At 46.0% G+C, this 25,079-nt stretch overlaps 1 protein-coding gene across 12 annotated transcripts in view; it reads right to left on the bottom strand.

The window, feature by feature from the left end:
- Nucleotides 1–727: 727 nt before the first annotated feature.
- The window catches only part of LOC100353727 (spermatogenesis-associated protein 31D1), a 73,799-nt gene continuing 49,447 nt past the window's right edge, over nucleotides 728–25,079 (bottom strand). For 4 of the 12 annotated variants that reach the window (XM_051833674.2, XM_051833676.2, XM_051833675.1 and 1 more), the window contains 4 exons: nucleotides 11,884–12,013; nucleotides 6,047–6,092; nucleotides 5,104–5,164; nucleotides 728–4,843 (listed from right to left, as the gene is read on the bottom strand). In XM_051833674.2, the coding sequence (XP_051689634.1) occupies nucleotides 865–4,803 (3,939 nt within the window). In that variant the 5' untranslated portion in view covers nucleotides 4,804–4,843; nucleotides 5,104–5,164; nucleotides 6,047–6,092; nucleotides 11,884–12,013 and the 3' untranslated portion in view covers nucleotides 728–864. The other 8 variants (XM_051833680.2, XM_051833681.1, XM_051833678.2 and 5 more) reach the window with 7 other exon arrangements.

Here is a 25,079-nt window from a genome sequence, read left to right as displayed (position 1 = left end):
CACACCCACTGGTGTGACCCTCTGGTCACTGATAACAGACTCTAAAAATAAATCAGCCACTGTATTCTGAAAAAATACATCAGTTTTTGACTCGCTTTTTGGAAGAACCGTCTTATTTACTGTGCTAAGGGATGTGAAATAGCCAGTGAGGGGAGAGGTGCAGGTGGCCATACAATGTCATTAAACTAAGAGAGTGGTAAAAAGAGCTCTTCTCGGGGCTGGTGCCATGGCTCACTTGGTTAATCCTCCACCTGCGGCACCGGCATCCCATATGGGCGCCGGGTTCTAGTCCCGGTTGCTCCTCTTCCAGTCCAGCTCTCTGCTGTGGCCCAGGAGGGCAGTGGAGGATGGCCCAAGTGCTTGGGCCTCTGCACCCACATGGGAGACCAGGGGGAGGTACCTGGCTCTTGGCTTTGGATTGGTGCAGCTCTGGCTGTTGCAGCCATCTGGGGAGTGAACCAAGCGAAGGAACACCTTTCTCTCTGTCTCTCTCCCACTGTCTAACTCTATCCATCAAATAAAAAAAAAATAGAGGTCTTCTCCAACTTTGTTTGGAGGGAAGGGCACTTAAATACACATCCATGATAGAGCTCCAAGGGACTGGTCACCCTTCAGACACCAACAGAGGCAGACACTGAGAGCTTATCTGACTCCTTCCTTTCTCTAAGCAGAGGCCCTGTGATGACCAAAACCCACACCCCCAACACAGTACACAGAGAAGACAGCATTCTTTGTGAATATTTATTGGGAAAAATCAGTATTTTCAAAAAGGATTTAATGATTTTAGCAGGGCAGTTTTCCTCCCTGGAAATGCTGGAGAAGCATTTTCTATTTAAAAGAGGCTTCAGCAGTGGCAAGGGCAACTCACGGCACTTGGCCAACCTGACACCTGCAGGTCGGGCTTGGATGTGGCACAGGTTCCCTCTGGGACACAGCTGAGGGGTACCTCTGACACCATAGCTGGTCCCTGAATGGCACAACTTTCTTGGGCTCTCTGTCTCTGTGTTTCATGTGTGTATTCCTTGCAGGATAACTCTGGCCAGCAAATGCAGCTTCTTGGCGGCAGGACTTGGTACTTGTCCCTTTACAGGAAGTGACCCTGTGATTGAAGGGATGGCCCTGGACAGGTGCTGCCCCCATCTGCAATTCTGCCTGCTGCTCAGTTTTGCTAAACTTGACCTGGGTCGAAAGGGGCACTTGGTGGCAGGTCTTACCTGTTCCGTGATCATGCCCCAGCTTCTTCCCTGGAACCTTCCCACTAGCTGGCTTCACTGATTGAACCTCAGTGTTCCCGATGCAGGTGGCTTGATTTTTACCTGGGCCCATGCTCTGCTCAGATGACAGGGAACGTCCCTGTTCCAGGAAACGATTTTGCCTTTCACATCTTCTGCTAGGCCAAATCCACTGCAGAAAGTGCTTCATCCGTTTTCTGAAATGGCTTTCAGCAGGGGGCTGCCCCTTCAGTGGCTGGGATGGGGAATATTTGCTCTCAAGCGTGTCCTTTAATGTCCTACCCTGAGCAGCATGGATCCTCCTTCTGGGTTGGGATGGCCCTAAGCCTGCATCTCCTCCACCAAGCTCTTCTGGTTTGGGTTCTGGAGGGCTTACTGTCTTGGAAGCTGCTGGGAGATTCTTATCCTGGTCCTTCCAAAAGGCACACACAGGGACACAGGGCTCCTGCATCTGCTCCCTCCTTATCCTTGTGTTGTCGATATGGACATGCAGCACCTGGGAAGGGGCTGTGTGTCCAGGGTAGATGCCTTGGGTATGTGTCAGAACAGGCTTGGGTTTCAAGTTCTCTGAGGCCAGAGGCATGTCAGTGGGATGGCTATGGACCTGGCTACAATCTCTGTTAGCCAACTTCAACTTTAACTCACAAAGCATACGATTTTTAAGGTCTGACAGTTCAGGATCTCCAGGTTTGGATAGTGTTGGTGGAGGATGTTTAGTTGTCAGGGTAGTTTGTGTTTTTTCCAAAGTCACACCTATTACTGGGGAGCTTTTTGGCTCATTGGTTTTCAAGGTTTTACTACGTGGAGATGGGGGAGAACAGAGTTCCTTTGCCTTGAATATCTCCCTGTACATGATATATGTGGGAAAATGTTCTGAATTCTGCATATTTTTGCTCTGAAGCCTTTCAGTTCTATTTGTAGAGCTCTCTTTCTTAGCATATGATTCCGGTATATCCCCGTCCTGCCTTGTGGGCAGCATCGGTCTACTTCTATTTGTTAATTTGGGAGGTTTCTGTTTTGCTTTGTCAATGATGCCATTTGTGCAAGACAGAAAATGCTGTCTGCAATCCTGAAACCCCTGAATGTTACCTACTGGCTCCTGAGAGATATCACAGGGTATTTGTCTCATTTCCCTCAGTCTTTCCTTGCATACAGGTGAGGTGACAGGGACAGTGAAATCCAGACTGGGGCCAGAGACTGTTGTTTCCAACTTGTCTCCCTGTGAAGATCTGGAGCTTCTTCTGATGGGCTTGGAGACTCTACCTTGGGAATCAACCTCAGAGATAAAGTTACTTGAGGAGGGAAAGTTTGAATGACAACTGCACTGGGATGGGTTCCCTTTTGTTTTAAAAATTTCTATGGATTCAAGGATTTTTTTGGGAAGTCCCCACATTATCCTTTTGCGAAAACTTTTGATATGGTCTTCCAATGTCTTTAGCTTGCTGGAACAGAGGAAGGAAATCTCAGAGGAGGTATTGATATTACTGTCTAAACTCACCAATTGAGCCAAGTCTTTGTGTTCCTCTTGGTTATATGACTTCTCAGGGAGAGGCAATGGTTGTTTGATAGAATACCATGAATTATATACACTCATAGGGATCTGACTGTCATTGATTTGCATAACTTTCTTGCTCAAATGGGCTTTCAAGGCATTTTCAAGTTGTTTCTGATTTACACTCATCCCTGAGACTCTTGAACTATGTCCAGAAAGATTTACCATGTGACTTTCTCTCTCAGAGACAGACCACGGACTCATATCTGAAGATTTCTTTGCATCATTAATTAGATGATCATATAAACCACTCTTCAAAACAGGGCCCTGGGACTTCCTCACATGTTTTTCTAGAGGAAGCATTTCTGAGGTCCTTTCATAGAAATTTCCAGGTTTTCTGAATTCCAAATCCATTGCATCTGTGCTCTTCTGACCTGTAAACAAACACACTCCTGAGCGTCTCTTATTGCCCATTGATTCAGATGTCTCAGGAATGTCTGTCTGAGGGTTAATCAATGACAGAGACTCTTGGACCCTGCGGGGAAGGCCCCACCGATGTTGGATTAGCCTCTTCCGAAGGTGGTGCTCTAGTTTCTCCCGAATCTCACTGTGAAGGGAAAAATCTCCACTAAGAATGCAGATTGGAATGCAAGCCTTGGAAGACTGGCTTGTCAAGGATAGGTTGGGAGCAGGGGGACAAAAGTCTTTCTGAGACAAAAGAACCACTGAGGGTATATCCCACAAACTTTCCTGCTTTTTTGTCAATAAGTGGTGTTCCAAGTGTTGGATTTCAGATGGCATGAGAGCCTCTGCCTCATTTGGGAGTCCAAGGAAATGTACACCACAGGAGTTACACTGAGGTACAGGAGAGGGTGGCAGGTTCAGGAGAAAGGATTGAGGTTGGTCTTCAGTGAGAATTTGGGGCTGGGGTTGGGGCATGGCTTGCAGCAGGGGTTGAGCTTGGATCTCAGGCTCAGACAGAGGTGGGGGATCTGGAAACGCTGGGGGTTCCTGGTCTGTGGAGCTGTCCTGCATACTACTGAAGACGATTAGGGTTGAAGAACAACCACTTGAGACAAGGCCAGCAGGGTAAAGGAAGTCATGGTTCAGAGCTGGTTGACCCCAGGTGAGTTGGATACATTTCCTCTGTAGATGGACCTCAAACATCTTAGGAGATACTGGCTGCTGAATCATCTGCAGCTCCTGTGGTTTGTCCTCACTGCTCCAAAAAGGAAGGGAGACTGCCAAGTCATGCTTGACAGAAATTGACTCTAGCATTTTCCCTGGAGAATGAAGTGGGACATCTGGCCTGTGTTGTTTTGGAAAAGGTCCTGCTGTCTTTTCCTTTTCCTCGTGTATCAAGAAATCACCCCTCTTTCTGACTTGTCTCTCTAGGAGTTCCAGGGTATCTGGACTGAGAAGTAACAGACTCCCTGGAAGGTTGACTGCAGGATCAATCTCAATGGATGGCCTGGATGAATGGAGGCCAAGATTATTCTGCTTGGCATCTCCTTGTGCCCAGTTTGAGATGTGTAAGTGCTTGGTATGACCTTGAGGCCAGATTTCTGATGTTGCCATGTCAGGAGATTGAGTGGCTTTGGTTTTTGGCTCATGGGTGGGCAACCCACAAACGCTGTCCCCCAGAGTCACTGTGACTTCTCCTTGGAGAACAGGATCTGTTTCCTGGCCTGGACAAGGTGGAGGAGGGAGAATGCCAAGCGGTTGTGTTGGAAAATGTCCCCCTGGGAATGAGAAATCCAAGCCAGGAGTAGGCTCTGGAGGCAGAAAGTCACCAAGATTTGAGGAGGAAGTTAAGTCTTCAAAGGAGGTGTCCAGGTTAGTTGAGAGAGTTGAACAGGGAGATGGAGAAGGCTCAGGCACAGGGGGTGGAATTGGGTCTCCTGGAGCTATTGCCAAGAGGTCAGAGGTGAGACTTACTGAGGACTCGATCATAGAATCAGAGGATGGTGAAAAACACTGAGAGAGAGCAGCATGTTGCAGGGACCCCTGGGACAGCAGCTGCTGGATCTCTGCTGTTGTTCTATTACACACCTCACAGGAGGGCTCTGGACACAACATGTGACGGAAGGGTGTGCTGTCATGGTGGTGGCCCAGGGGACTGTAGGAGAAAGGAGATACAAAGTTGTAGCCAGGACCACTAGAGGAAAGGAGGGCCTGCTGACCTATGGGGGTTAGAGGAACCCGGGAGCTGCTATCCCCTGCACACTGCCTCACTTCCAGGACTTCACAATGAACTTTCTATCTTCTCCTCAAGCCTTCCCCATCTACTCCTCCCTGCTCCTAGAGCAGGCTACACTGTTCCCCTGGAATGCATAGAACAGGCTATAAAAGGAATCAGGGAAGGGGAAGACTCTTCACCTTTTCAGAATGGAAGACAGCTTCCTTCTCTCCTCTACTTCTCTCTTGTGAGATCTCCAACCTGGGAAACCAGGAGAGTGGGTTATATGTAAAAAGTTAGAAGCGCATGGATATTCTTTTATGGGAGCCCCTTGAGTCATGAATCCCTGAAATCCCCAAAGTTGACAGACAAAATCAAATGGTCAACAATTATTAATAAGTGTCATACATGCATCTACATCCAATAACAAAGTATTTTTAATCTGCTTCATTCCTTGGTGATGCTGAGAACCACCACATGGGTGCAGGCTTTGTGGGCAGCATCTTACGTCAGCACTTGGAATGCCTGAATCTCATATTGGAGTGCAAGTTCAAGTTTCGGCTGCTCCCCTTCCAATCCAGCTTCCTTCTATATATGTGAGGCACTAGTTGATGGCTCAAGTACTTGAGTCCCTCTCACTGACAGGGGAGACTGGGATAGACTTCTAAACTGGCTTCAGACTGGCCTACCAATAGTGTAATGAACTAACATTGGAAGATCTCTTTCTTTTTCCTTCTGTTCCTGTCACTCTTCCTTCAAATAAATAAATGTGTAAATCTCTCTAGACGTGTCAGTGGTTACCACAAAGAGGAATGTGACCACTCAGGATGTTAAAGGACTTATACAAAGCTGTAAGTAGAAGTTCTGGCTTCAAACATGCAGTAATCCTTCCTCAACATCTCATGTCACCATGTATTGGGCAGCACCCATTTGCCATGTCAACTCTGCCTCCTGCTCGTGGGTGCACAGTTCTCAACGTGAGGTTTCAGGTCTCAGTGCCTTCCCTGGGCCTTTGACAATTTCTGTTTGCTGAGGGACAGTATTTAGTGACTGACATCCTCAGAGATCATGGACCTGCACCTTCATGGAAGGGATAGGAAGAGTCATCCTTGGAGGGTTTGGGTCGAATGAGCAGAACCTTACCTGTAAATGTTCCACCTTTCCTCTTCCTCTTGGTTCTGCTCCGATGCTGAGAACACAAAATAATGGGGAGTGGGTGGGTTGAGACACAATTCTCTCACTTTTTTCTCCAGGATGATTTGCACCTCATTTCTCAGGACTCCTACACTTCCTTATTTTAATCAAAATGGGGTATTCCTCCTTATTTTTTATTTTTTCAAGGTGATCAAATATTTTCAAATGCTCCTTTTTTTTTTGTAAAACTGAAAGAAGGATGGTGTCTCTGGAATCCTCAGGTATTCTCACAGTCTGACGACCTTTGCTGGCACAGGATCTGTGGCCAGCTGTCCCACCTGTACTTTTCAGAGGACCTTGTGTCCTGGGGACAGAGCTTGGGCTCCAGCATCTGCTTGTGGGCTCTAATAGTCTCAACCCAACATGATGGAAGGCTTGGTCAAGGAACCCCTGTTCTGGGAATGGAACTCATGGTGTAGGGTGTAGATACACTCCTCTCTGTTGGATGATCCAACTCCCAAATCAAGCCAAGCCAGGACCACAGCTTCACTGTGTTTGGGATTGTGTCCTGGCAGCCTCTACTTCACCATGAAGATTCTCTGAGAGCTTCACATGGAAACCTTAGTCCTCCCTAATCCCCTGTCCCTGCCCAACCTGTTCCCCTACAAGAGCGAGGTCTTGTCCTTTCCTCACACTTCCCTTCTGAGCCATCTCTGACCCAACCACATTTCTGTAGACATGTGACACTAGAAATGGAAAGCACCACCAACAAAGCATCTCTCCTGGGGGTTCCCCCATGGTTCCCTACCTTGGTTGGTAACAGCAGGTAGCAAAGGTAGAGAAGCAGCAGCCCCATCACAATCAGAAAGATGCAGCTGGGGACAGCATCTAAGTACACGGAGCTGAAGCTTTGCCAGGGCTCAGCGTGGCTCTTTAGAAACAAGAGAACCTGCTCCATTGTCAGAACTGCATGGCTCTCTGAGGCAACTGAGTTCTGAGAGTGTGCAGGCTCCACCAAAGTCCCAGGCCTACATCACAGAGCACGGGAGAGTCACAAAGGGCTTGTGAAGGTGGGGAGGGGACAACATGAGGAGGCTGTGCCACGCTCCTCCCTCAGCCATAGGCCCCAGCCCTGCCATTCTGTTGTCCACTTGCTCCCTTCTTTCACATCTTACATCCATCGTAGAGGACTTTTCTCCATTCCCTCTGTGAGAAACAGCCTCACCTGTCCACTCAAAGAATAAACTCAGACTCAGGGAGCACAGCACAATGGAAACTTTATTAATACTCTGCAAGATCAGATGCTTGGTGGATGGTTTACAGCAAGCCATTTATTACTTTTATTTCATTTTATTAAACAATTTTTTTGACAGGCAGAGTTAGACGGTGAGAGAGAGAGACAGAGAGAAAGGTCTTCCTTCCGTTGGTTCACCCTCCAAATGGCTGCTGCTGCCGGTGCACTGCGCCGATCCAAAGCAGGAGCCAGGCGCTTCCTCCTGGTCTCCCATGGGGGTGCAGGGCCCACGCACTTGGGCCATCCTCCACTGCACTTCCGGGCCACAGCAGAGAGCTGGCCTGGAAGAGGGGCAACCGGGACAGAATCGGGTGCCCCGACCGGGACTAGAACCCGGTGTGCCAGCACCGCAAGGTGGAGAGACAGAAGGAGAGACAAAGAGATTCATCTTCCATCAGCTGGTTCATTCCCAAAATGGTTGCAATGGCTAGAGTTGAGCTGGTCCAAAGCCAGGAACCAAGAGCTTCTTCTAGGTCTCCCTTGTGGTTGTAGGGGCCCAAGTACCTGGGCCATCCTCTACTTCTTTCCCAGGGGCATCAGCAGGGAGCTGGATCAGAAGTGGAACAGCTAGGACTCAAACCAGCAGTCATATGGGATGCTGACTTTGCAGGTGGTAGCTTAAACACCTTCGCCACAATGCTGGCCCCTTATTTGCTAATATTTTCAAAACGCATACGTTCAGGGCTGCTTGTATAGAATTGGAGAGCTGTTAGAAGCTTTTGTTGGCCGGCGCTGTGGCTCACTAGGCTAATCCTCCGCCTGTGGCACCAGCACTCCAGGTCCTAGTCCCGGCTGGGGCGCCGGTTCTGTCCCAATTGCTCCTCTTCCAGTTCAGCTCTGTTGTGGCCCAGGAAGGCAGTGGAGGATGGCCCAAGTGTTGGGCCTGCGCCAGCATGGGAGACCAGGAAGACACACCTGGCTCCTGGCTTTGGATTGGCACAGCGCCGACTGCAACGCGTCGGCCGTAGTGGCCACTTTGGGGGGTGAACCAATGGAAAAAGGAAGACCTTTCTCTCTGTCTCTCTCTCTCACTGACTAACTCTGCCTGTCAATAAATAAATAAATAAATGCTTCCCCAGAATGCCTTAATTTTCACCACCTAATACATCCATAAATATTCTTCAACCCTTAGCAAATTCAGCAAATTCTCCATTCATACTTCCTAGACAAACTTTACCATCATTAAGATAACTTAAGTTCATCATCATTGTCCTCTCAATGTTGCTGGGCGTCTCTTTTGGTTGTTCCCCCATGGTTCTTTACCTTGGTTGGAAACAGCAGGTAACAAAGGTAGACAAGGAGCAGCCCTTCTCTACCTTTGTTATTCTTAGCTCTTCATTTTTTCCCATGTTGCTGATAAAAAAGAAAAAAAAATCTTATAAGAGAAGGTTGTATTTCCCAAAGTGTGTTTTAGGGACAAAATGGATTGTAGGCTGTTAAATGACTTAAAAAGAGACCTATGGAGCAGTTGGTAAACACACTATTGTGCATATAGAATCCACAATGAAAGCACTGTGCCTACTCCCCAAACTTAGAATACATTTCCCTTACATTTCATATGGTTCTGTGGTCTACTGTTCTGAAGGAAAAGACAAGGGAAATGCTAGGAAAGGTGTAGAGAAGACGGAAGAAAAGTGTTTTACCCAAGAAAAACAAGATTATCCTTTCCACTAGTAAAAACAGTTATCTTCTTCAAACACATTTGCCAGAGAACAAGACACAAATTGTGATATAACAAACAATAACAAGGCTGACACATCTTATATGTGAATCAATTATTGTAACATACAGTCATGATTCTGATGTTTATGACAAGTAAACACCAACATGACATAAATGTGACCTGCTGGTGTGTCTTATTAATGTATATAATCCTATGAAATGCTTAATTAAACCCTAAACTAAATTAGATTCTCATAAATGTCAGCTTCTTCCAATAGTTCTTTTGTGGTATGAGGGAAAATGATATTTAGTAACTGCAATTCTTTTTGCTCTATTAAAATAGATTTTTAGTATTATACAGTGTGTCACAAAAATGAAATCAGGTAGCCTTTCCAATTTTTCATATTTTTTTACTTCAGTCTATTGAGTTTTGATTCAGCATGGTAGTTGGAAAGTTTAGAAATGTGAAGTGTAATAAATTTCAAAGATTTTTAAAAATTGAGAATTGTATTTTTAAATAATTTATTATTTTTAATTTATATATAAAATTTATATGTACATGGTTTTAAGAGCATGATACTTCCCACCCCACCCTCCTTTCTCTATTTTTTAAAAATATTTAATTAATTTATTTATTTGACAGGTAGAGTTACAGACAGTGAGAGAGACAGAAAGGTCTTCCATCTGATGGTTCACCCCCCAAATGGCCACACGGCCAGAGCTACGCTGATCTGAAGCCAGGAGCCAGGTGCCTCTTCCTGGTCTCCCACATGGGTGCAGGGGCCCAAGCACTTGGGCCTTCCTCCACTGCTTTCCCGGGCCACAGCAGAGAAATGGACTGGAAGAAGAGCAACTGGGACCAGAACCCAGTGCTCATATGGGATGCTGGTGCTGCAGGCGGAGGATTAACCTAGTGCACCATGGCGCCGGCCCCCCTCCTTTCTCTTTATCTTATTTTTCTTTTAATTTTTACAATGACATACTTTTTATTTACTTTATAATCACAAGCTTAATCCCCCACTTAATAAAGACTTTAACAAGTCGTATTTTATGTCTACTTTTGTGTCATTTTTCCAGTGATTCATTTTTACTGAATTTCACACAAGTACCAGTCCACAGTGGGCAGCAGGAGGTGAAAACAAAAGCAAACCCACCCTTTGCCAAGGATGTTTTAAGGAATGGTGGCCTGGTGTACATATGCCCCTATAAAGACTTGGTGAGATACTTAAGCATCTGTGTGAACTTGACTGGATCACGTGGTGCCCAGATATGAAATACACATCACTTCTACGTCTGAGAAGGTGTTTCCCAAGGAGATTGGCAATTGAATTGGTGGACTCAGTAAAGCACTTAGCTCTCCAAAGTGTGGGTAGGCCTCACTCAATCCCGTGAGAACCTGGCTGGAGCAAAAGGGAAAGGAGGGACACCCACCTTGTCCTCTGCCTGAACGAGCTGGGGCGCCGGTCTTCTCTTGCCCTGCACTGAGACTTACGCTAAGTACTCCCTCAGGCATGTGGACGTGCACTGCAGCACACCACCAGCTTTCCTGGGTCCATATGAGCAGGATGGACTTCCTTTCATTTCACTTTTTCCCTGAGTGGGATTTTCCTTTATTTGCAACTGAACTTCCAGCAAAATGAATTTCCTATTTTTTCCCACGCTATCTTTTTTTTTTTTTTATTTTTTTGACAGGCAGAGTGGACAGTGAGAGAGAGAGACAGAGAGAAAGGTCTTCCTTTGCCGTTGGTTCACCCTCCAATGGCCGCCGCGGCCGGCGCGCTGCGGCCGGCGCACCGCGCTGATCCGATGGCAGGAGCCAGGAGCCAGGTGCTTTTCCTGGTCTCCCATGGGGTGCAGGGCCCAAGCACCTGGGCCATCCTCCACTGCACTCCCTGGCCACAGCAGAGGGCTGGCCTGGAAGAGGGGCAACCGGGACAGAATCCGGCGCCCCAACCGGGACTAGAACCCGGTGTGCCGGCGCCGCTAGGCGGAGGATTAGCCTAGTGAGCCGCGGCGCCGGCCTCCCACGCTATCTTATGCAGAAAGATGACTTTCTGTCCACCATGAAAAGCTGATGTGGGGCCTCTTTTGTTCTCACTCTTTGTGAGATGAATGACTTTTACAACCGCTCCTCAGCATTGGTTACTTGGGTGGCCAGGAAGACAAAATCAGTTCTCTTCTGCTCTGCTGGCTTCCTGGCGCTGAGCTGGGGAACTCAGCGTTCTAAAGATCTGCCTCTCAACATCAGCCCCGTCACCTCACTTCCTGCCCATGGGACCATGGGTGTGGTACTGAGTATTTCCTGTCAGACTCCCTATCTGTGGGATGATGGATATCTACCCCGGAGTGGCTGTGAGGAATGAGGAATGCCACACACCTGACACTTTCTTGCTCCTGTGTCCTTTCTGTCAAGTTAGTTATCCTCTGTTCCAAAAAACTGAAGAAAGCAGCCCAATTCTTTTTTTTTTTTTTTTACAGAGTTAGACAGTGAGAGCAAGAGAGAGAGTCAGAGAGAAAGGTCTTCCTTTTTCGTTGGTTCACCCCCCAAATGGCCGCTATGATTGGTGTACTGCTCTGATCCGAAGCCAGGAGCCAGGTGCTTCCTCCTGGTTTCCCATGCGGGTGCAGGGCCCAAGCACTAGGGCCATCCTCTACTGCAGTCCTGGGCCACAGCAGAGAGCTGGACTAGAAAAGCAGCAACCGGGACAGAATCCGGCACCCCAACAGGGACTAGAACCTGGGGTGCTGGTGCCGCAGGCGGAGGATTAGCCAAGTGAGCCTCAGTGCTGGCCTAAAGCAGCCCCATTCTATTTTGTCACATTGAAAAAACTGGATTTCCCAAAACGTACCATCCTACCTTACAGAAACATTTTGGAAAAGTTAAAGTTACCTGGTTTAGTGCTCGCTGAAGCTGTTCTGCGGAATAGCTGATCTTGCTTGCACACTGCTGTCGTAAAGCACGGGAACTGAGAAATGCTGCTTTCGTTTAAAGGGTCACAATGCATGTCTTGCTGGAGTTTCTGAGGAAGGTCACCCAGGAAAACATTTAATGAACATTTTGTGAAACATTTACTCACCTTTGGACTCTGGGCCTCTTTCTTTTTTTTTTTTTAACTTTTTATATTTAATGAATATAAATTTCCAAAGTACGAATTATGGATTACAATGGCTTCCCCCACATACCGTCCCTCCCACCCACAACCCTCCCCTTTCCCACTCCCTCTCCCCTTCCATTCACATCAAGATTCATTTTCGATTATCTTAATATACAGAAGATCAGCTTAGTATACATTAAGTAAGGATTTCAACAGTTTGCTCCCACACAGAAACATAAAGTGAAAAATAATAGATGATTTTTTTTAAATGATGATGAAATCAGATCAGACCTATTGTCATGTTTAATCTCTGGGCCTCTTTCTTACATAAATCCATTTGTATTATCCCAAAGGACATATTGTGATCTACTCCCTTGGCCCTAACCATCTCAGTACCTTTACCCCTTTTAATAATAATCAATGATATGCAGGTTGGAGGAAGGACATTCCTGGCTGCTGTAGAACAAGCTGCTCCTATATGCCCTGCTTTCAAAAACACAGCAGTCAGTCTTATGAACAAGTTATCAAAATAAGGCCTGGGAAATGTGTATGGTACCAGGGAGCAGTGGAGTGTTTCACTCTATTAGGCTAAGAGGTGTGCAGGCATCAGTGGTCCCGAGTTTACAGTCAGGACTCGCATTAGTGTTGATGGGCATCCCGTGCCACCCTGTGCCGCGTCTTGAAGGCTCATGGTTCCCCAGAGTCCAGCCAGGGCCAGGGCTTGTATTTGTCAATCCTGATGTTCCCACCTGATAATAAGGGATAAAGATCAAATGACTGAGAAATCTATCTTCCAGTCCATGTATTATCCTCAAGAAGAACAGTATTACTTGAGAATCCACGAGTCCCTTATTTTGAACCCTAACTGTGAACCAGGAATTGGAACTTAAGAGCTTCTATGCAAAGCCCATTCTGCCTCAGGAGCCTTCTGTCTCTGCATCTAAGCTCTGGCTTCTAGATGTGCTTATATCAACCAAGTGGCAGGAGTAATGAATCAGAATCCACAGGGTGGGTCCCTGCTTTGAGGACGGCATAGGAGTAAAGGTCACATTTGTCCCCAGTGGAAACCCGCGGGGAGCAGCAATGTCTCCTATCAGCCTACACCTGGTTTTAAGGAATTGAGTGGGCTCTGTGTTCCCGGCTCCAAGGACCTTGCTTTCTAGGTTCATACACACACACACACACACACACACACACACGCTCTAACCTGAGCATGTGGGACATGAAAAGAACAAAGGAAGGGGCCGGCGCTGCGGCTCACTTGGCTAATCCTCCGCCCTGCGGCACCAGCACCCCAGGTTCTAGTCCCAGTTGGGGCGCCGGATTCTCTCCCAGTTGCCCCTCTTCCAGGCCAGCTCTCTGCTGTGGCCAGTGAGTGCAGTGGAGGATGGCCCAAGTGCTTGGACCCTGCACCCCATGGGAGACCAGGATAAGTACCTGGCTCCTGGCTTCGGATCAGCGCTGTGTGCCGGCCACGGCGGCCATTGGAGGGTGAACCAATGGCAAAGGAAGACCTTTCTCTTTGTCTCTCTCTCTCACTTTCCACTCTGCCTGTCAAAAAACAAAAACAAAAACAAAGGAAGGGCTGCATCTCCAGGGTTCTGACTGACACCAGTCAGCTCTCCAGGCTGAAGTAAAGGTCAGTGGGTGACTGTGGGCTTCCCTCTCAGCTAAGACTGAGAGCCACAGGATATTTGGCGGCTTCTTCCTAACTTGGGTGGTAAGAGGACAGCTCACAGCTGGAAGCCTGCAGTGCTACATACCTAACTGCACCTGTGTCCCTGTCTTCTCTTGTCCCAAAGGGACTATGTTTGTAAACAATGTTTTTCATGTCTCCTCTGACAGTTTCCATCCGTCAGACCCCTGTGCTCTCAGAATACCTGGGGAGGGGTGGGCTTGGCACAAGGAAGTCCTCAGAACTATTCCAATCAACTCTCCTTACCTAGGGGTGCTGGCTTTCCTGCTTGTCCACCCATAGGCTTGGCCATACCCCATAAGGTGCTATGAGTAGCTTGGTCTGCATGTCCCAGCTAGGCAGGTCCTACCCCAGAGGTCTGTGGGTCTGCGAGGGCTTATATTTGGAAAGGTGTAATGGACATCAGGACCCTGGAGGACACCAAATTCAGGCTTTGTTTCTGGGGGTCCTTTGACTGTCTAAGCTGGCCAAGACTGCGCGGGAATCTAGACATCTCAAGAACCTGAATGACATGCGGGCTGAATGCCCATGGAGAAGTAGAATGCTCAAATGTTGCAGGTGTTGTGGCATTTTGGATTTAAGATTTCCAGATTATGCATACTCAACTGTTTTTGGTAATGGGTTCTTTGAAGAAAAACGAGATGAAGATGAGCTGCCTGCACTCAGCAGGGCCCAGGGCAACTGTATGAAGACACTCGCCATCTGCATCTTTCGGCCATCACACAAGCAAACACCTTTCTGGGGTTGACTGGTAACAGATGTCTTCCACAGCTTGGTTCATAACTTTCTAGATTTCTTTTATGAAGGTTAGCTGATGCCAGGGTGTGCACCTCTGGAGCCTTATCCAGGTCAAGAAACTGAAAGTGACTCCAACAGGGAAACCTGGTGGTGCTTCCTGGAGCACAACGTTCTGTACGCTTTCTGAGCATGTCACGAACTCATCACTCTACCTCCAGAGTTTCACAAACCACACAGGCAGTTCTAAAAGTGCACAATTTAATTGCACTTAAACTGAATACGGAGCTTGACACTGCCATATCATCTTATTTTTTTGCTCAACATTAGTGAATTCCATCCATATTTCTGCTCAGAGCTTATTTAGTCTATTCTCTCTGTTGTATGTACAGCTTTCCACACAACAAATGTGCCACAGTTTATTTCTACATTTATCTGCTGGTGGGTTTTTGACTTGTTTAAGTTCACTACACACTCACAGTGCTCCCAATTTTCAAAAGCAGTTGCACCAGTCCACATGTCAATGACCAGTGAATTAGGGTCTCTGGTGCAGTACAGCTCTTGCTATTTTTAGAGTTCTTACTTTCCGCCAATTTCAAAAGTAAGTTTTTTTCCCCCAAATTTCAGAATTAAAGAGATTAAACAGTAATTTCCATGTTTACAGAGTATTTGGATTTTCCCCTTTTGGGACAATTCTGATTAAACTTTTTGTCCATTTCTTTAAGGACTACTCGCTGCTTTCATAGAGATTGGCAGAGGTTCTTCATTTACTCTGGATACTGGTCATATTTTGTATTTATGCATTGTAAACAGATTCTGCTATTCTGTGGCTTAAATTACCACATTTTTCATGTATTTTAACATCCAGAAGAAATCCCAAAAGCAAAACTTGAAAGGGTCAAACTACTTCCAATTATTATTAATTATAATAATAAATATAATAATAATTATTAATTTTAGGCAAATGTCCCCAAATTTAAAATAATGCAACCTAATCTAGCAACCAAAATGCATGAAGCAAATAATGAAAAGAACAGAAAAAGCCCAATTATATTTGGACTATTGTCGCTCCCCCTCTTCGTGGAGGAACGACACAGGACCCTGTGCTGTTCTTTTGTCTGCTCGGCCCTTCCCGGGTTTGCTGCTGGTCCTTCCCGGGTTGGCTGGCAACCTCTCCACCTCCGTGGAGGGGCGGTTCCCCCTGCCACTTTCCCCACTTCCACGGGGGAGCGGCACACCACTGGCTGGCTCTCTCGGGGGCTGCACAGGTGTTCCTTCAGATAGATGTTCCTGGTGCATGTTGTCTCTCTCCTCCTTTATAGTCCTCTTCCACCAATCCCAACTCTGCTACCCACATGCCGAGCACGCTGCTCTCCTCCAATCAGGAGCAGGATCAGCTCCTGCAGCTCATCAGTCAAACTGGCGAGAGGCAGCTGTGTAAAAGTTGTTTACTCCTCTCCCAGCGCCATATTGTGGGAGAGCAGATGCATAGAATAAGTCTTAATTCCAGTAACTTAGTCTAGTCCAAGTTGCTCCCCACAGTTCCCCCTTTCTTTTTATTCTTTGGCGTTGATACGCACCTGTCTTCAGTGCCCCACAGCACACACTCTGCTCTGCTTGCTAGAGTTGCCCACAGGTGCTTACAAGCCCTACCAATCAGGCAAACCGAATCCGGGTCCTCTCTTCGCCATGTTGTGAGGAGGTTTTTAGGCGCTGATGTGTGCCTGTGTTCGGTGCCCTGCAGTGCATGCTCTGCTCGAGCTGCATGCAAGTGCTTATCGCCTTACTAATCAGGCAAACCAAATCCCAGCTCTCTCATTGCTGTCTTGTGGGGAGACTTATTGGTGTTGATAATGTGCCTGTCTTCGGTGACCTGCAGCAGATATTCTGCTAGCCGCCCGCAGGTGCTTATCGTCTTACTAATCAGGCAGACCGAATCCAAGCCCTCTCATTGCCGTGTTGTGGGGAGGCCTTATTTCTCTCTATTTCTCTATCTCCGGGCATTCCTATTTCTCTTATTTTACTTCTATCTGCCAGCATTCCTATTTCTCTCATTTTACTTCTATACTTCTGTTTCTCTTATCCCCGCGGTTTCCCGGCGCCCGCCCCGCGGCGGCTTCTCAGCACCCCGCACCGCAGCGGCTTCCTGGCTCTGCACAGCTTCAGCCCGCACTTCTCTTATCTGTGTGGCTTCCTGGCTTCGCGCGTGCTCCACGGTCTCCGCGCCCTTCGCGTCCACACCACAGCCTCCGCACCAGCCCCACGCTCTCCTATCTACTCGCGCCCCATGCGCTCTCTCCGCTTGTGCCCCGCGCACTCTCTCTGCGCGTGGCGGCTTCCGTGAATCACAGCCTAGCTTATGTCTCTGCTTTTCAGTTTGGCTTCCCGTCTTTTGCTCCCCGGGCTGACTTGACGAATTCCAACCTAGCTTACGTCTCCGCTTTTCGGCTTGGCTTCCCGTCTTTTGCTCCCCAGGCTGACTTGACGAATTCCAACCTCGCTTACGTCTCCGCTTTTCGGCTTGGCTTCCCGTCTTTTGCTCTCCAGGCTGACTTGACGAATCCCAACCTAGCTTACGTCTCTGCTTCGGCCTGCCCCCGCGGCTTCATTTTCCCTAACATATTTTTCTCTACCCGGTATATTTCCTAACTTTCTTCCAACAATATTTCTCTCTCATTTCTCCTGGCTTCTCCCCACAGTCCGTATCCGAGTCTAAGTTTTTTCTAGCTTTCACTTTCACTTTCAACCTGCAGTCTGTATCCGAGTCTAAGTTTCTTCTAGCTTTCACTTTCGTTTTCAACCCTAGATTTCTTCCGGCACTTTTTCCATCCGGCTTTTTCCTAGGCTCTTTGCTAGTCTCTCTCTCCGGTATTTTCCTGATTCTTCCCTCTTCTTCCCTAGTCTCTCTCTCCGATATTTTCCCGCTTCTTCCCGCTTCTTCCCTCCTAGGTTTCCTATCCGAGTCATGGCACCATTATCCCTCCTAGGTTTCCTATCCGAGTCACGGCACCATTATGTCGCTCCCCCTCTTCGTGGAGGAATGACACAGGACCCTGAGCTGTTCTTTAGTCTGCTCGGCCCTTCCCGGGTTTGCTGCTGGTCCTTCCCGGGTTGGCTGGCAACCCCTCCACCTCCGTGGAGGGGCGGTTCCCCCTGCCACTTTCCCCACTTCCGCGGGGGAGCAGCACACCACTGGCCGGCTCTCTCGGGGGCTGCTCAGATGTTATCCGGATGTTCCTGGTGCATGTTGTCTCTCTCCTCCTTTATAGTCCTCTTCCATCAATCCCAACTCTGCTACCCACATGCCGAGCACGCTGCTCTCCTCCAATCAGGAGCAGGATCAGCTCCTGCAGCTCATCAGTCAAACTGGCGAGAGGCAGCTGTGTAGAAGTTGTTTACTCCTCTCCCAGCGCCATATTGTGGGAGAGCAGATGCATAGAATAAGTCTTAATTCCAGTAACTTAGTCTAGTCCGAGTTGCTCCCCACAGACTATAAGTCTTTTTTTTAAAGATTTATTTTTGTTTATATGAAAGATAGAGCTACATAGACAAAGACAGACAGAGAGGTTTTCCATTTGCTGGTTCACTCCTCAGACAGCTACAATGGCCAGAGCTGAGCCAATCTGGAGCCAAGAGCCAGGAGCCTCTTCTGGGTCTACCACATGGGCACAGGGATCCAAGGACTTGTGCCATCCTCTGCTGCTGTCTCATGTGAATCAACAGGGAGCTGGATCAGAAGTGGAGCAACCGGTACCTGAACTGGTGCCATATGGGATGCCAGCACTGCAGGTAGGGACTTTAACCTGTTGTGCAACAGCACTGGCCCCTGGACTGTAAGTCTTGTCTCAATAATTAATAGTGTAAGTAGAGAAGAACATAATAATGATACATAAGATATAAGAAATAACACCCCCATACTTGAATTTAATTTTTATTTATAGAATACTAGATCCCAAACAAAAGAAACTCCATCTTTTCATGAACAAATGGAACAGTCAGATTATATAATGTACCCTAACAAAGTCTCTATAAGTTATCAAGTTAAAGTTGCAGGGTATCTTGTTTGAATAAGAATAATTAAGTTAAATATCTATAACCAAAAAATTGGGAAATATGCAAGTTTTTGGAAGTTAAACTTCTGAAAATCAAAAGGTCAAAAACAAATCCCAAAAAATTATCACAAACTATGTGAAAATAAAAGCACGAAGTATGAAAATCCGCAGAACGGATCAGAAGTAGAGATTGCAGTTAAATATATAGCCTTATAGCTTCAAATGAATAAATGAAGAAAACTCTCAAATAGTCTAAGCTTCCATTATACTGAGAAAAAGAGCTGATAAAAGGGCAAATTAAACCAATTTAAATACAAGAACAACAAGAAAATAAAAAAGTCTGAAGGAAGTGTTAAGAGTTGGAATGGTTGCTATTTCTAATTTCAAAGGTTACCACACACATTTACAGCAGTGGACTTCACAGAGATCATGGAAAAATGGAATTAAATGTTTACTTTGGGGTGGGATTGTGTTACGCAGGTTAAGTTGCTGCTTGTGAGACTAACATCCTCTATTGGAGTTCCAGGTTTGAGTTCTGGCTGCTCCACTTCCAATCCAGCTTTCTGCTACTGTGCCTGGGAAAGCAGCTGATGGTGGCCCATTTGGGAAGGGAAGCAACAGATGGAAGATATCTCTCTCTCTTCCTCTTTCCCTCTCTCTTAGTTACTCTTCTTCTTAAATAAATTTGTGAATGCTTTAAAATTCTTGATTCCAGAAGATGGTGGAATAGGAAGGGAGCTTACTGTTCTAGTCTAGGGAAGACAGTTAAAAAAAGTGGAGAGAGTGCAATCTCAGAGACCAGGTAGGGAGAAAACTGTAGTGGAAACTCCAAGCAAGTTAGAGGGATACTGTGGATTTATGTGTAGAGTCTGGATGCACACCATGAACGTGGATAAAACACAGGACTCCAGCAGCCGACTCAGCACCAGCTTTGGAGAATGAGGTGAGACCAGACGGCAGCAGCCCAAGCCATTGGTGATAAAGCTGCGGGGAGATCATGGAGTGAGTCTGGCTTAAAGCTCTGTTGGGTAAAATGTACCTGCCAACCCAGAGGAAGAAAAACTGGCATGTTTCTCACTCCCCAGCCACCTGACAATGATGACTTGTAACTAGTTGAGATAGGGCAGGCGCCATTTTGGACATATGTAACTGCTACACCAGCTTGTGTTCATGAGCCCAGCAACCAGCCTACAGGAGACACCTGAGTCTAACTGGGAGCACTGACAGGGGTCTGGGGCTTGTGACTGTAGGAGCCTTGTATGTTGGGACTTTTAAAACACTGGCTTTGTGGGAGGGCACAGGGTGTGGCCGGGTCACTGGGCAGTTGCTGTGGGAGGTTCCATATGCTCCGGGTTCATTGATGGCATGGAGAGGGTCATAGCTGTGGGATCTGTGTAACATCGAGGACTGCAAGGATCTTTTGTGTGGCTCCAGATGCCTACTGCACCCACTGGGGATAGCAACCAGGCACTGGTCTCCTTGGAGGAGAGGAGGTGAATGTGAGATTATGCCAACAGAACTGATCAAACCCACCCCTCTGATAAAGAAGAAGAGATTAACCATGCCCAATGTGGATGTCACCTTGGACACTCCCCTCACCCTGGAGCACTGAACAGAGCTCCCTGGCTACACCCAGCACACACCTCTGGGTATTCACTGAAACAGCAGACACTTCACTAAGTCACAGAGGCATAGTCCAAAGATAAAAGCCATCAGATGGGAAGAAACCAACAAACCAATGAGTATTTCCAGAAATGCCTAAAAATAAATTCAGAAATTCAAAAATCAAGAATAAAGAAGACAACATTATGCATCCCCCCAAAATACAACACTTCAATACTAGTTTGTGAAAATGAGGAGACTGAGGGAATGCCAGAAATAAAATTCAAACAAGATGACCATAGGATTACTTAGATGTAATAGAAGCAAATCCACGAACTCATAAATCCACATATGTTCCTGATGAAGAGCAGAGCAGGTTGAGACATGCTTAAGAACACAAAACAGAAGAGATCTCACCAGTATGAAGGCAAAGGAAAAGAGGAAGAAGCACAGGAAAAGAAGGAAATGCTAGTTTCTTAGCAGCTACCCAGGAGGTTGCAATGAGCAGTTTCTGGAGACTGGTGCCATCTACTGAGACTGAAAAACAGAGGCAAAGGATTGGGCAGAGGCTCACGGTGAGATACATCTGGTCCATGTTGTACTCAGAGTATCTGTGAATTACAGATGCATGTTCCACTGCACAGCTGGTTTTGTGACTTTATAGAAGAGGTCTAAAACGAAGATCAAGATTTGGGAGACATTAGACCTTAAGGGTAGTCACCATAGAGAATCAACTGACTCAGAAAGGCCAAATAATGTAAACTGAGAAAAGGACAAAGTGCAGAATTTTAGAGAACATCAAAATTTGAAAGCTTAGAATAAGTGCATTCATAGTGGGAAGAGAAGTTGGACAAAGTAGAGTGCTAGAAATCAGGAGAATATTTCATGCATAATACTGGCAGGGGTTTAAAAATCTTGGAAACCTCACATATTGTTGGCAAAATAGATATAGACCACTTGGGAAAATAGAATGCTAGAATGTTAGTATCTTATGAAATCAGCCATGCAGGCTCATTAATCATACTCACTCTTAGGTAATCCCAAAAGAAAATGGAAGATATATGTCAATGCAAAATGCCTGAAAAATGAATCCTTATTTTCTCAAAAGCCAAAACCTGGATAATACTCAAGTGTCCACCAATGGCTTAACGAATAGTGCCACATCCATCCACCTAACACAGAGATCTTCCCTTGGACATCGCAACACTACATTTAAGGTTGGTAAGGATGACTTGCAGGTCCTATGGTTTTCATTATAAAAATGATAAGGTTCTAAATGTAGATAGAGTGTCAGTTAATTGTCACCAAAGGTGCCTGCCCTCCTCCCCTGCTGAGAGTCAGCGGGAGACTCCCGCGGGTGTTGAGTAACTCCGTGGGCAGCAGGGGGGGGGTCCAAGTTTGGGATGGGAGGATTATTTTGGGTATTGAACTCTACTTCTTTGAGGACTGGGACACAGGTAGTTACCTGTCATTTTAATTTACAGTTCCTGAAGAGTACTACAACCATGTTCATACTCAGATTCAAGTAGTTTCTCATGTCACTTTTGGGTGGAAAAATAATTTTTTTAATTGGCAGCATCAATTACCATTCTATATATTCTTTTTTTTAAGTGAGCTCTTGCATGAATTATCTTGTGTTACTATCCTGAATAAACATTTTATTAAACAGAAAAAAAAAAGCAGGCAGCGACGGGTGAATCTCAAATGCATTATGCTGAACAAGTATGAAATGCAGTGGTGTGCAATACCTCCCATGATGTGTCCTCCTCTGCCTCCTCAGTTCTTCTCCAGCCGTGCTGGCCTGCTCTCTGTTCTTGCTGTAGGATCTGCTGTCATTGCTGTGGGATCTGTGTAACATCGAGGACTGCATGGATCCTTTGTGTGGCTCCAGATGCCTACTGCAGCCACTCGGGATAGCCTCTGCCACCACCCTGCCTTATGACAGCTTTCTCAGGTTGAAGCATTTTCTAGATACCTGAAAAGTTTGTTCCATTATATTCTTCAATAGTTCTTCAAAGTCTTCTCAGGGAAGCTTGTCTCATCATTTTATTTAGATTTCGATTTACATATTTGGAAATTAGTAGTGTTATATACTAATAACAAAATATTTAAAAAAAACTAAGTATATGATCCCACACACAATATCTACCAAAAATATTTAAAAATAAATTAACCAAGGAGGTGAAATATCACTACACTGAGAATTATAAGACACTGATAAAGAATATTAGAAAAGATACAAATAAATATAAAGATATTACATGCTTATGAATAGTTGGATTTAATATTGTTAAATGTCCTTATTACCCAGAGTGATTTACAGAATCATTGAAAACGCTATCAAAATATCATTGCATTCTTCACAAAGATAGAAAAAACTCTAAAATTCCTATGCAATGGGAAAAAAAACTCCCAACAGCTAAAACAATCTTGACCAAAAAGAAAAAAAGCTGGAAGCATCATACTACCTGGTTTCAAAATGTTCTATAAAGCAATAATACTAAAAATATTACTAGCATAAAATGTACACCTTGTTCAATGGAACAGAATAGCCAACACAGAAATAAACCCGTGAAGCAGGTGTGTAACGTAATAGTCAAGAGTGCCTTGGTTCAACTCCCAGTGCCTGACTCAGCATCCAGCCAACACAGACCCTGGCAGGCGGCAGTGATGGTTCACATAACTGGGTTTCTGCCAACCGTGTGGGAGACCTGGATTGGATTCCTGGTTCTCAGCTTCAACCCAGCCACGTCAGTCTATCCAATACATGGTTCTTAAAATTAAAACATAAAAAAGTAGTACAAAAATATGGTTTTGGTAAAACTTGGTATCCACAGGCAGAAAAATAAAGCTGAATCAAATCTCTCTTCATGTACAGCAATTAACTGAAAATGGATTAAAGACTTAAATGAAAAGCCCCTAAATGAGAAGACTAGCAGAAGATAAAAAATACTGGACATACTTCACAATGCTGTTCTGGGCAGGGTTTTCTGAGTAAGAGCCCCAAAACACAGGCAGAGATATTCAAAGTTTCACATTTGGGTTAACTGGATCATATTTTTGCACGTTCATGGCTGAAACAAGGTCTTAACAAAACTCAAAATTGACAAATGAAATCATGTCACATTAAAATGCTTCTGTACAAAAGACAAGGTTTTATTTGTTTGTATGTTTTTATATACCTGACTCTGAAAACCTTATGCTGGGGCTGGTGCTGTGGTGTAGCAGGTAAAGCCGCTGCCTGCAGTGCCGGCATCCCATATGGGGGCCGATTTGAATCCTGGCTGTTCCACTTCTGATCCAGCTCTCTGTTATGGCCTGGGAAAGCAGTAGAAGATGGCCCAAGCCCTTGGGTCCCTGCATCCACTTGCAAGACCCGGAAGAAGCTCCTGGCTCCTGCCTTTGGACAGGCGCAGCTCCTGCTAATGCGGCCAACTAGGGAGTGAACCAACAGATGGAAGACCTCTCTCTCTCTCTCTACCTCTCCTCTCTCTATGTAACTCTGACTTTCAAGTAAAATAAATAAATCTTTAAAAAAAAGCTTATGCTAAAGTTCATTTGCTTGAATAGTGTGTGGATAGGTAGGAAAATTATGAAAACTAAGTGTTACAAAAGTGGGTTAGCCTTACTATACTATTAAAATTCATAATAAAAATAAAGTAACTAAGAGCATGCTACATGATTCAATGATAGATCAAGATCACATAATATACAAATAATTGGTACACAGTGAGGTTTTAAATGTAATACAGATAGATTTTCAAGCTAGTAAGAACTAGGTTGGAGCCAGTGCTGTGGCACAGTGGGTTAAAGCTCTGGTCTGAAGTGCTGGCATCCCATATGGGCGCTGGTTCTAGTCCTGGCTGCTCCTCTTCCAATCCAGCTCTCTGCTATGGCTTAGAACAGCAGTAGAAGATGGCCCAAGTCCAGAAGGCCCCTGCACAAACATGGGAGACCTGGAAGACGCTCTTGGCTCTTGGCTTCGGATCGGCTCAGCTCCAGCCGTTGTGGCCATCTGGGGAGTGGACCAGCAGATGGAAGACCTCTTTCTCTCTGCTTCTCCTTCTCTCTCTGTGTAACTCTGATGTTCAAATAAACAAAAAAACTTTAAAAAAATAGGTTATTAAATTATGGTTCATATTAATTTAGATGAAAAATATGCATCTCTGTTTCAAGCCTTATTTCTTTTTTTTATTTTTTGACAGGCAGAGTGGACAGTGAGAGAGAGAGACAGAGAGAAAGGTCTTCCTTTTTGCCGTTGGTTCACCCTCCAATGGCCACCGCGGCCAGCGCGCTGCAGCCGGCGCACCGCGCTGACCCGATGGCAGGAGCCAGGAGCCAGGTGCTTTTCCTGGTCTCCCATGGGGTGCAGGGCCCAAGCACTTGGGCCATCCTGCACTGCACTCCCTGGACACAGCAGAGAGCTGGCCTGGAAGAGGGGCAACTGGGACAGAATCCGGCGCCCTGACCGGGACTAGAACCCAGTGTGCCGGCGCCACTAGGCGGAGGATTAGCCTAGTGAGCCGCGGCGCCGGCCTCAAGCCTTATTTCTTATAAAAGATATTTAGGTTGAAAAAAATGAATTCCTTTAAAAAATGAAGATGTGACAGCCTTCCAGTGCATAATTCCCAAAGGCCAGGAAGTGAGACTGGTGAGTCTGACTGTGCAACATCTTAACCCTGTTTCATGATCAGAAACAACAAGGAGCTGGCAGGTCTTCTGGCTGAGGACCGGGGTCTGTGTTCACCAGGCATAGGAGATGTTTTCTGGGAATGAAGCTGCAGGGTTTTGTATTTACGTATTTATTAAATACACACTTTCTAGAAGGATTTAGACATTTTGTTTCAAATCATATCTTAACTCCTGTAAAGGTTATTAGTTCTGAAATTAACTTTAATTTTACACA

This window comes from Oryctolagus cuniculus, chromosome 1 (genome assembly GCF_964237555.1).
Source record: "Oryctolagus cuniculus chromosome 1, mOryCun1.1, whole genome shotgun sequence".
In the NCBI taxonomy this organism is placed as follows: domain Eukaryota; kingdom Metazoa; phylum Chordata; class Mammalia; order Lagomorpha; family Leporidae; genus Oryctolagus; species Oryctolagus cuniculus.
Note: the sequence above shows the minus strand (reverse complement) of the source record. Positions and strands in the feature narration are given on the sequence as shown.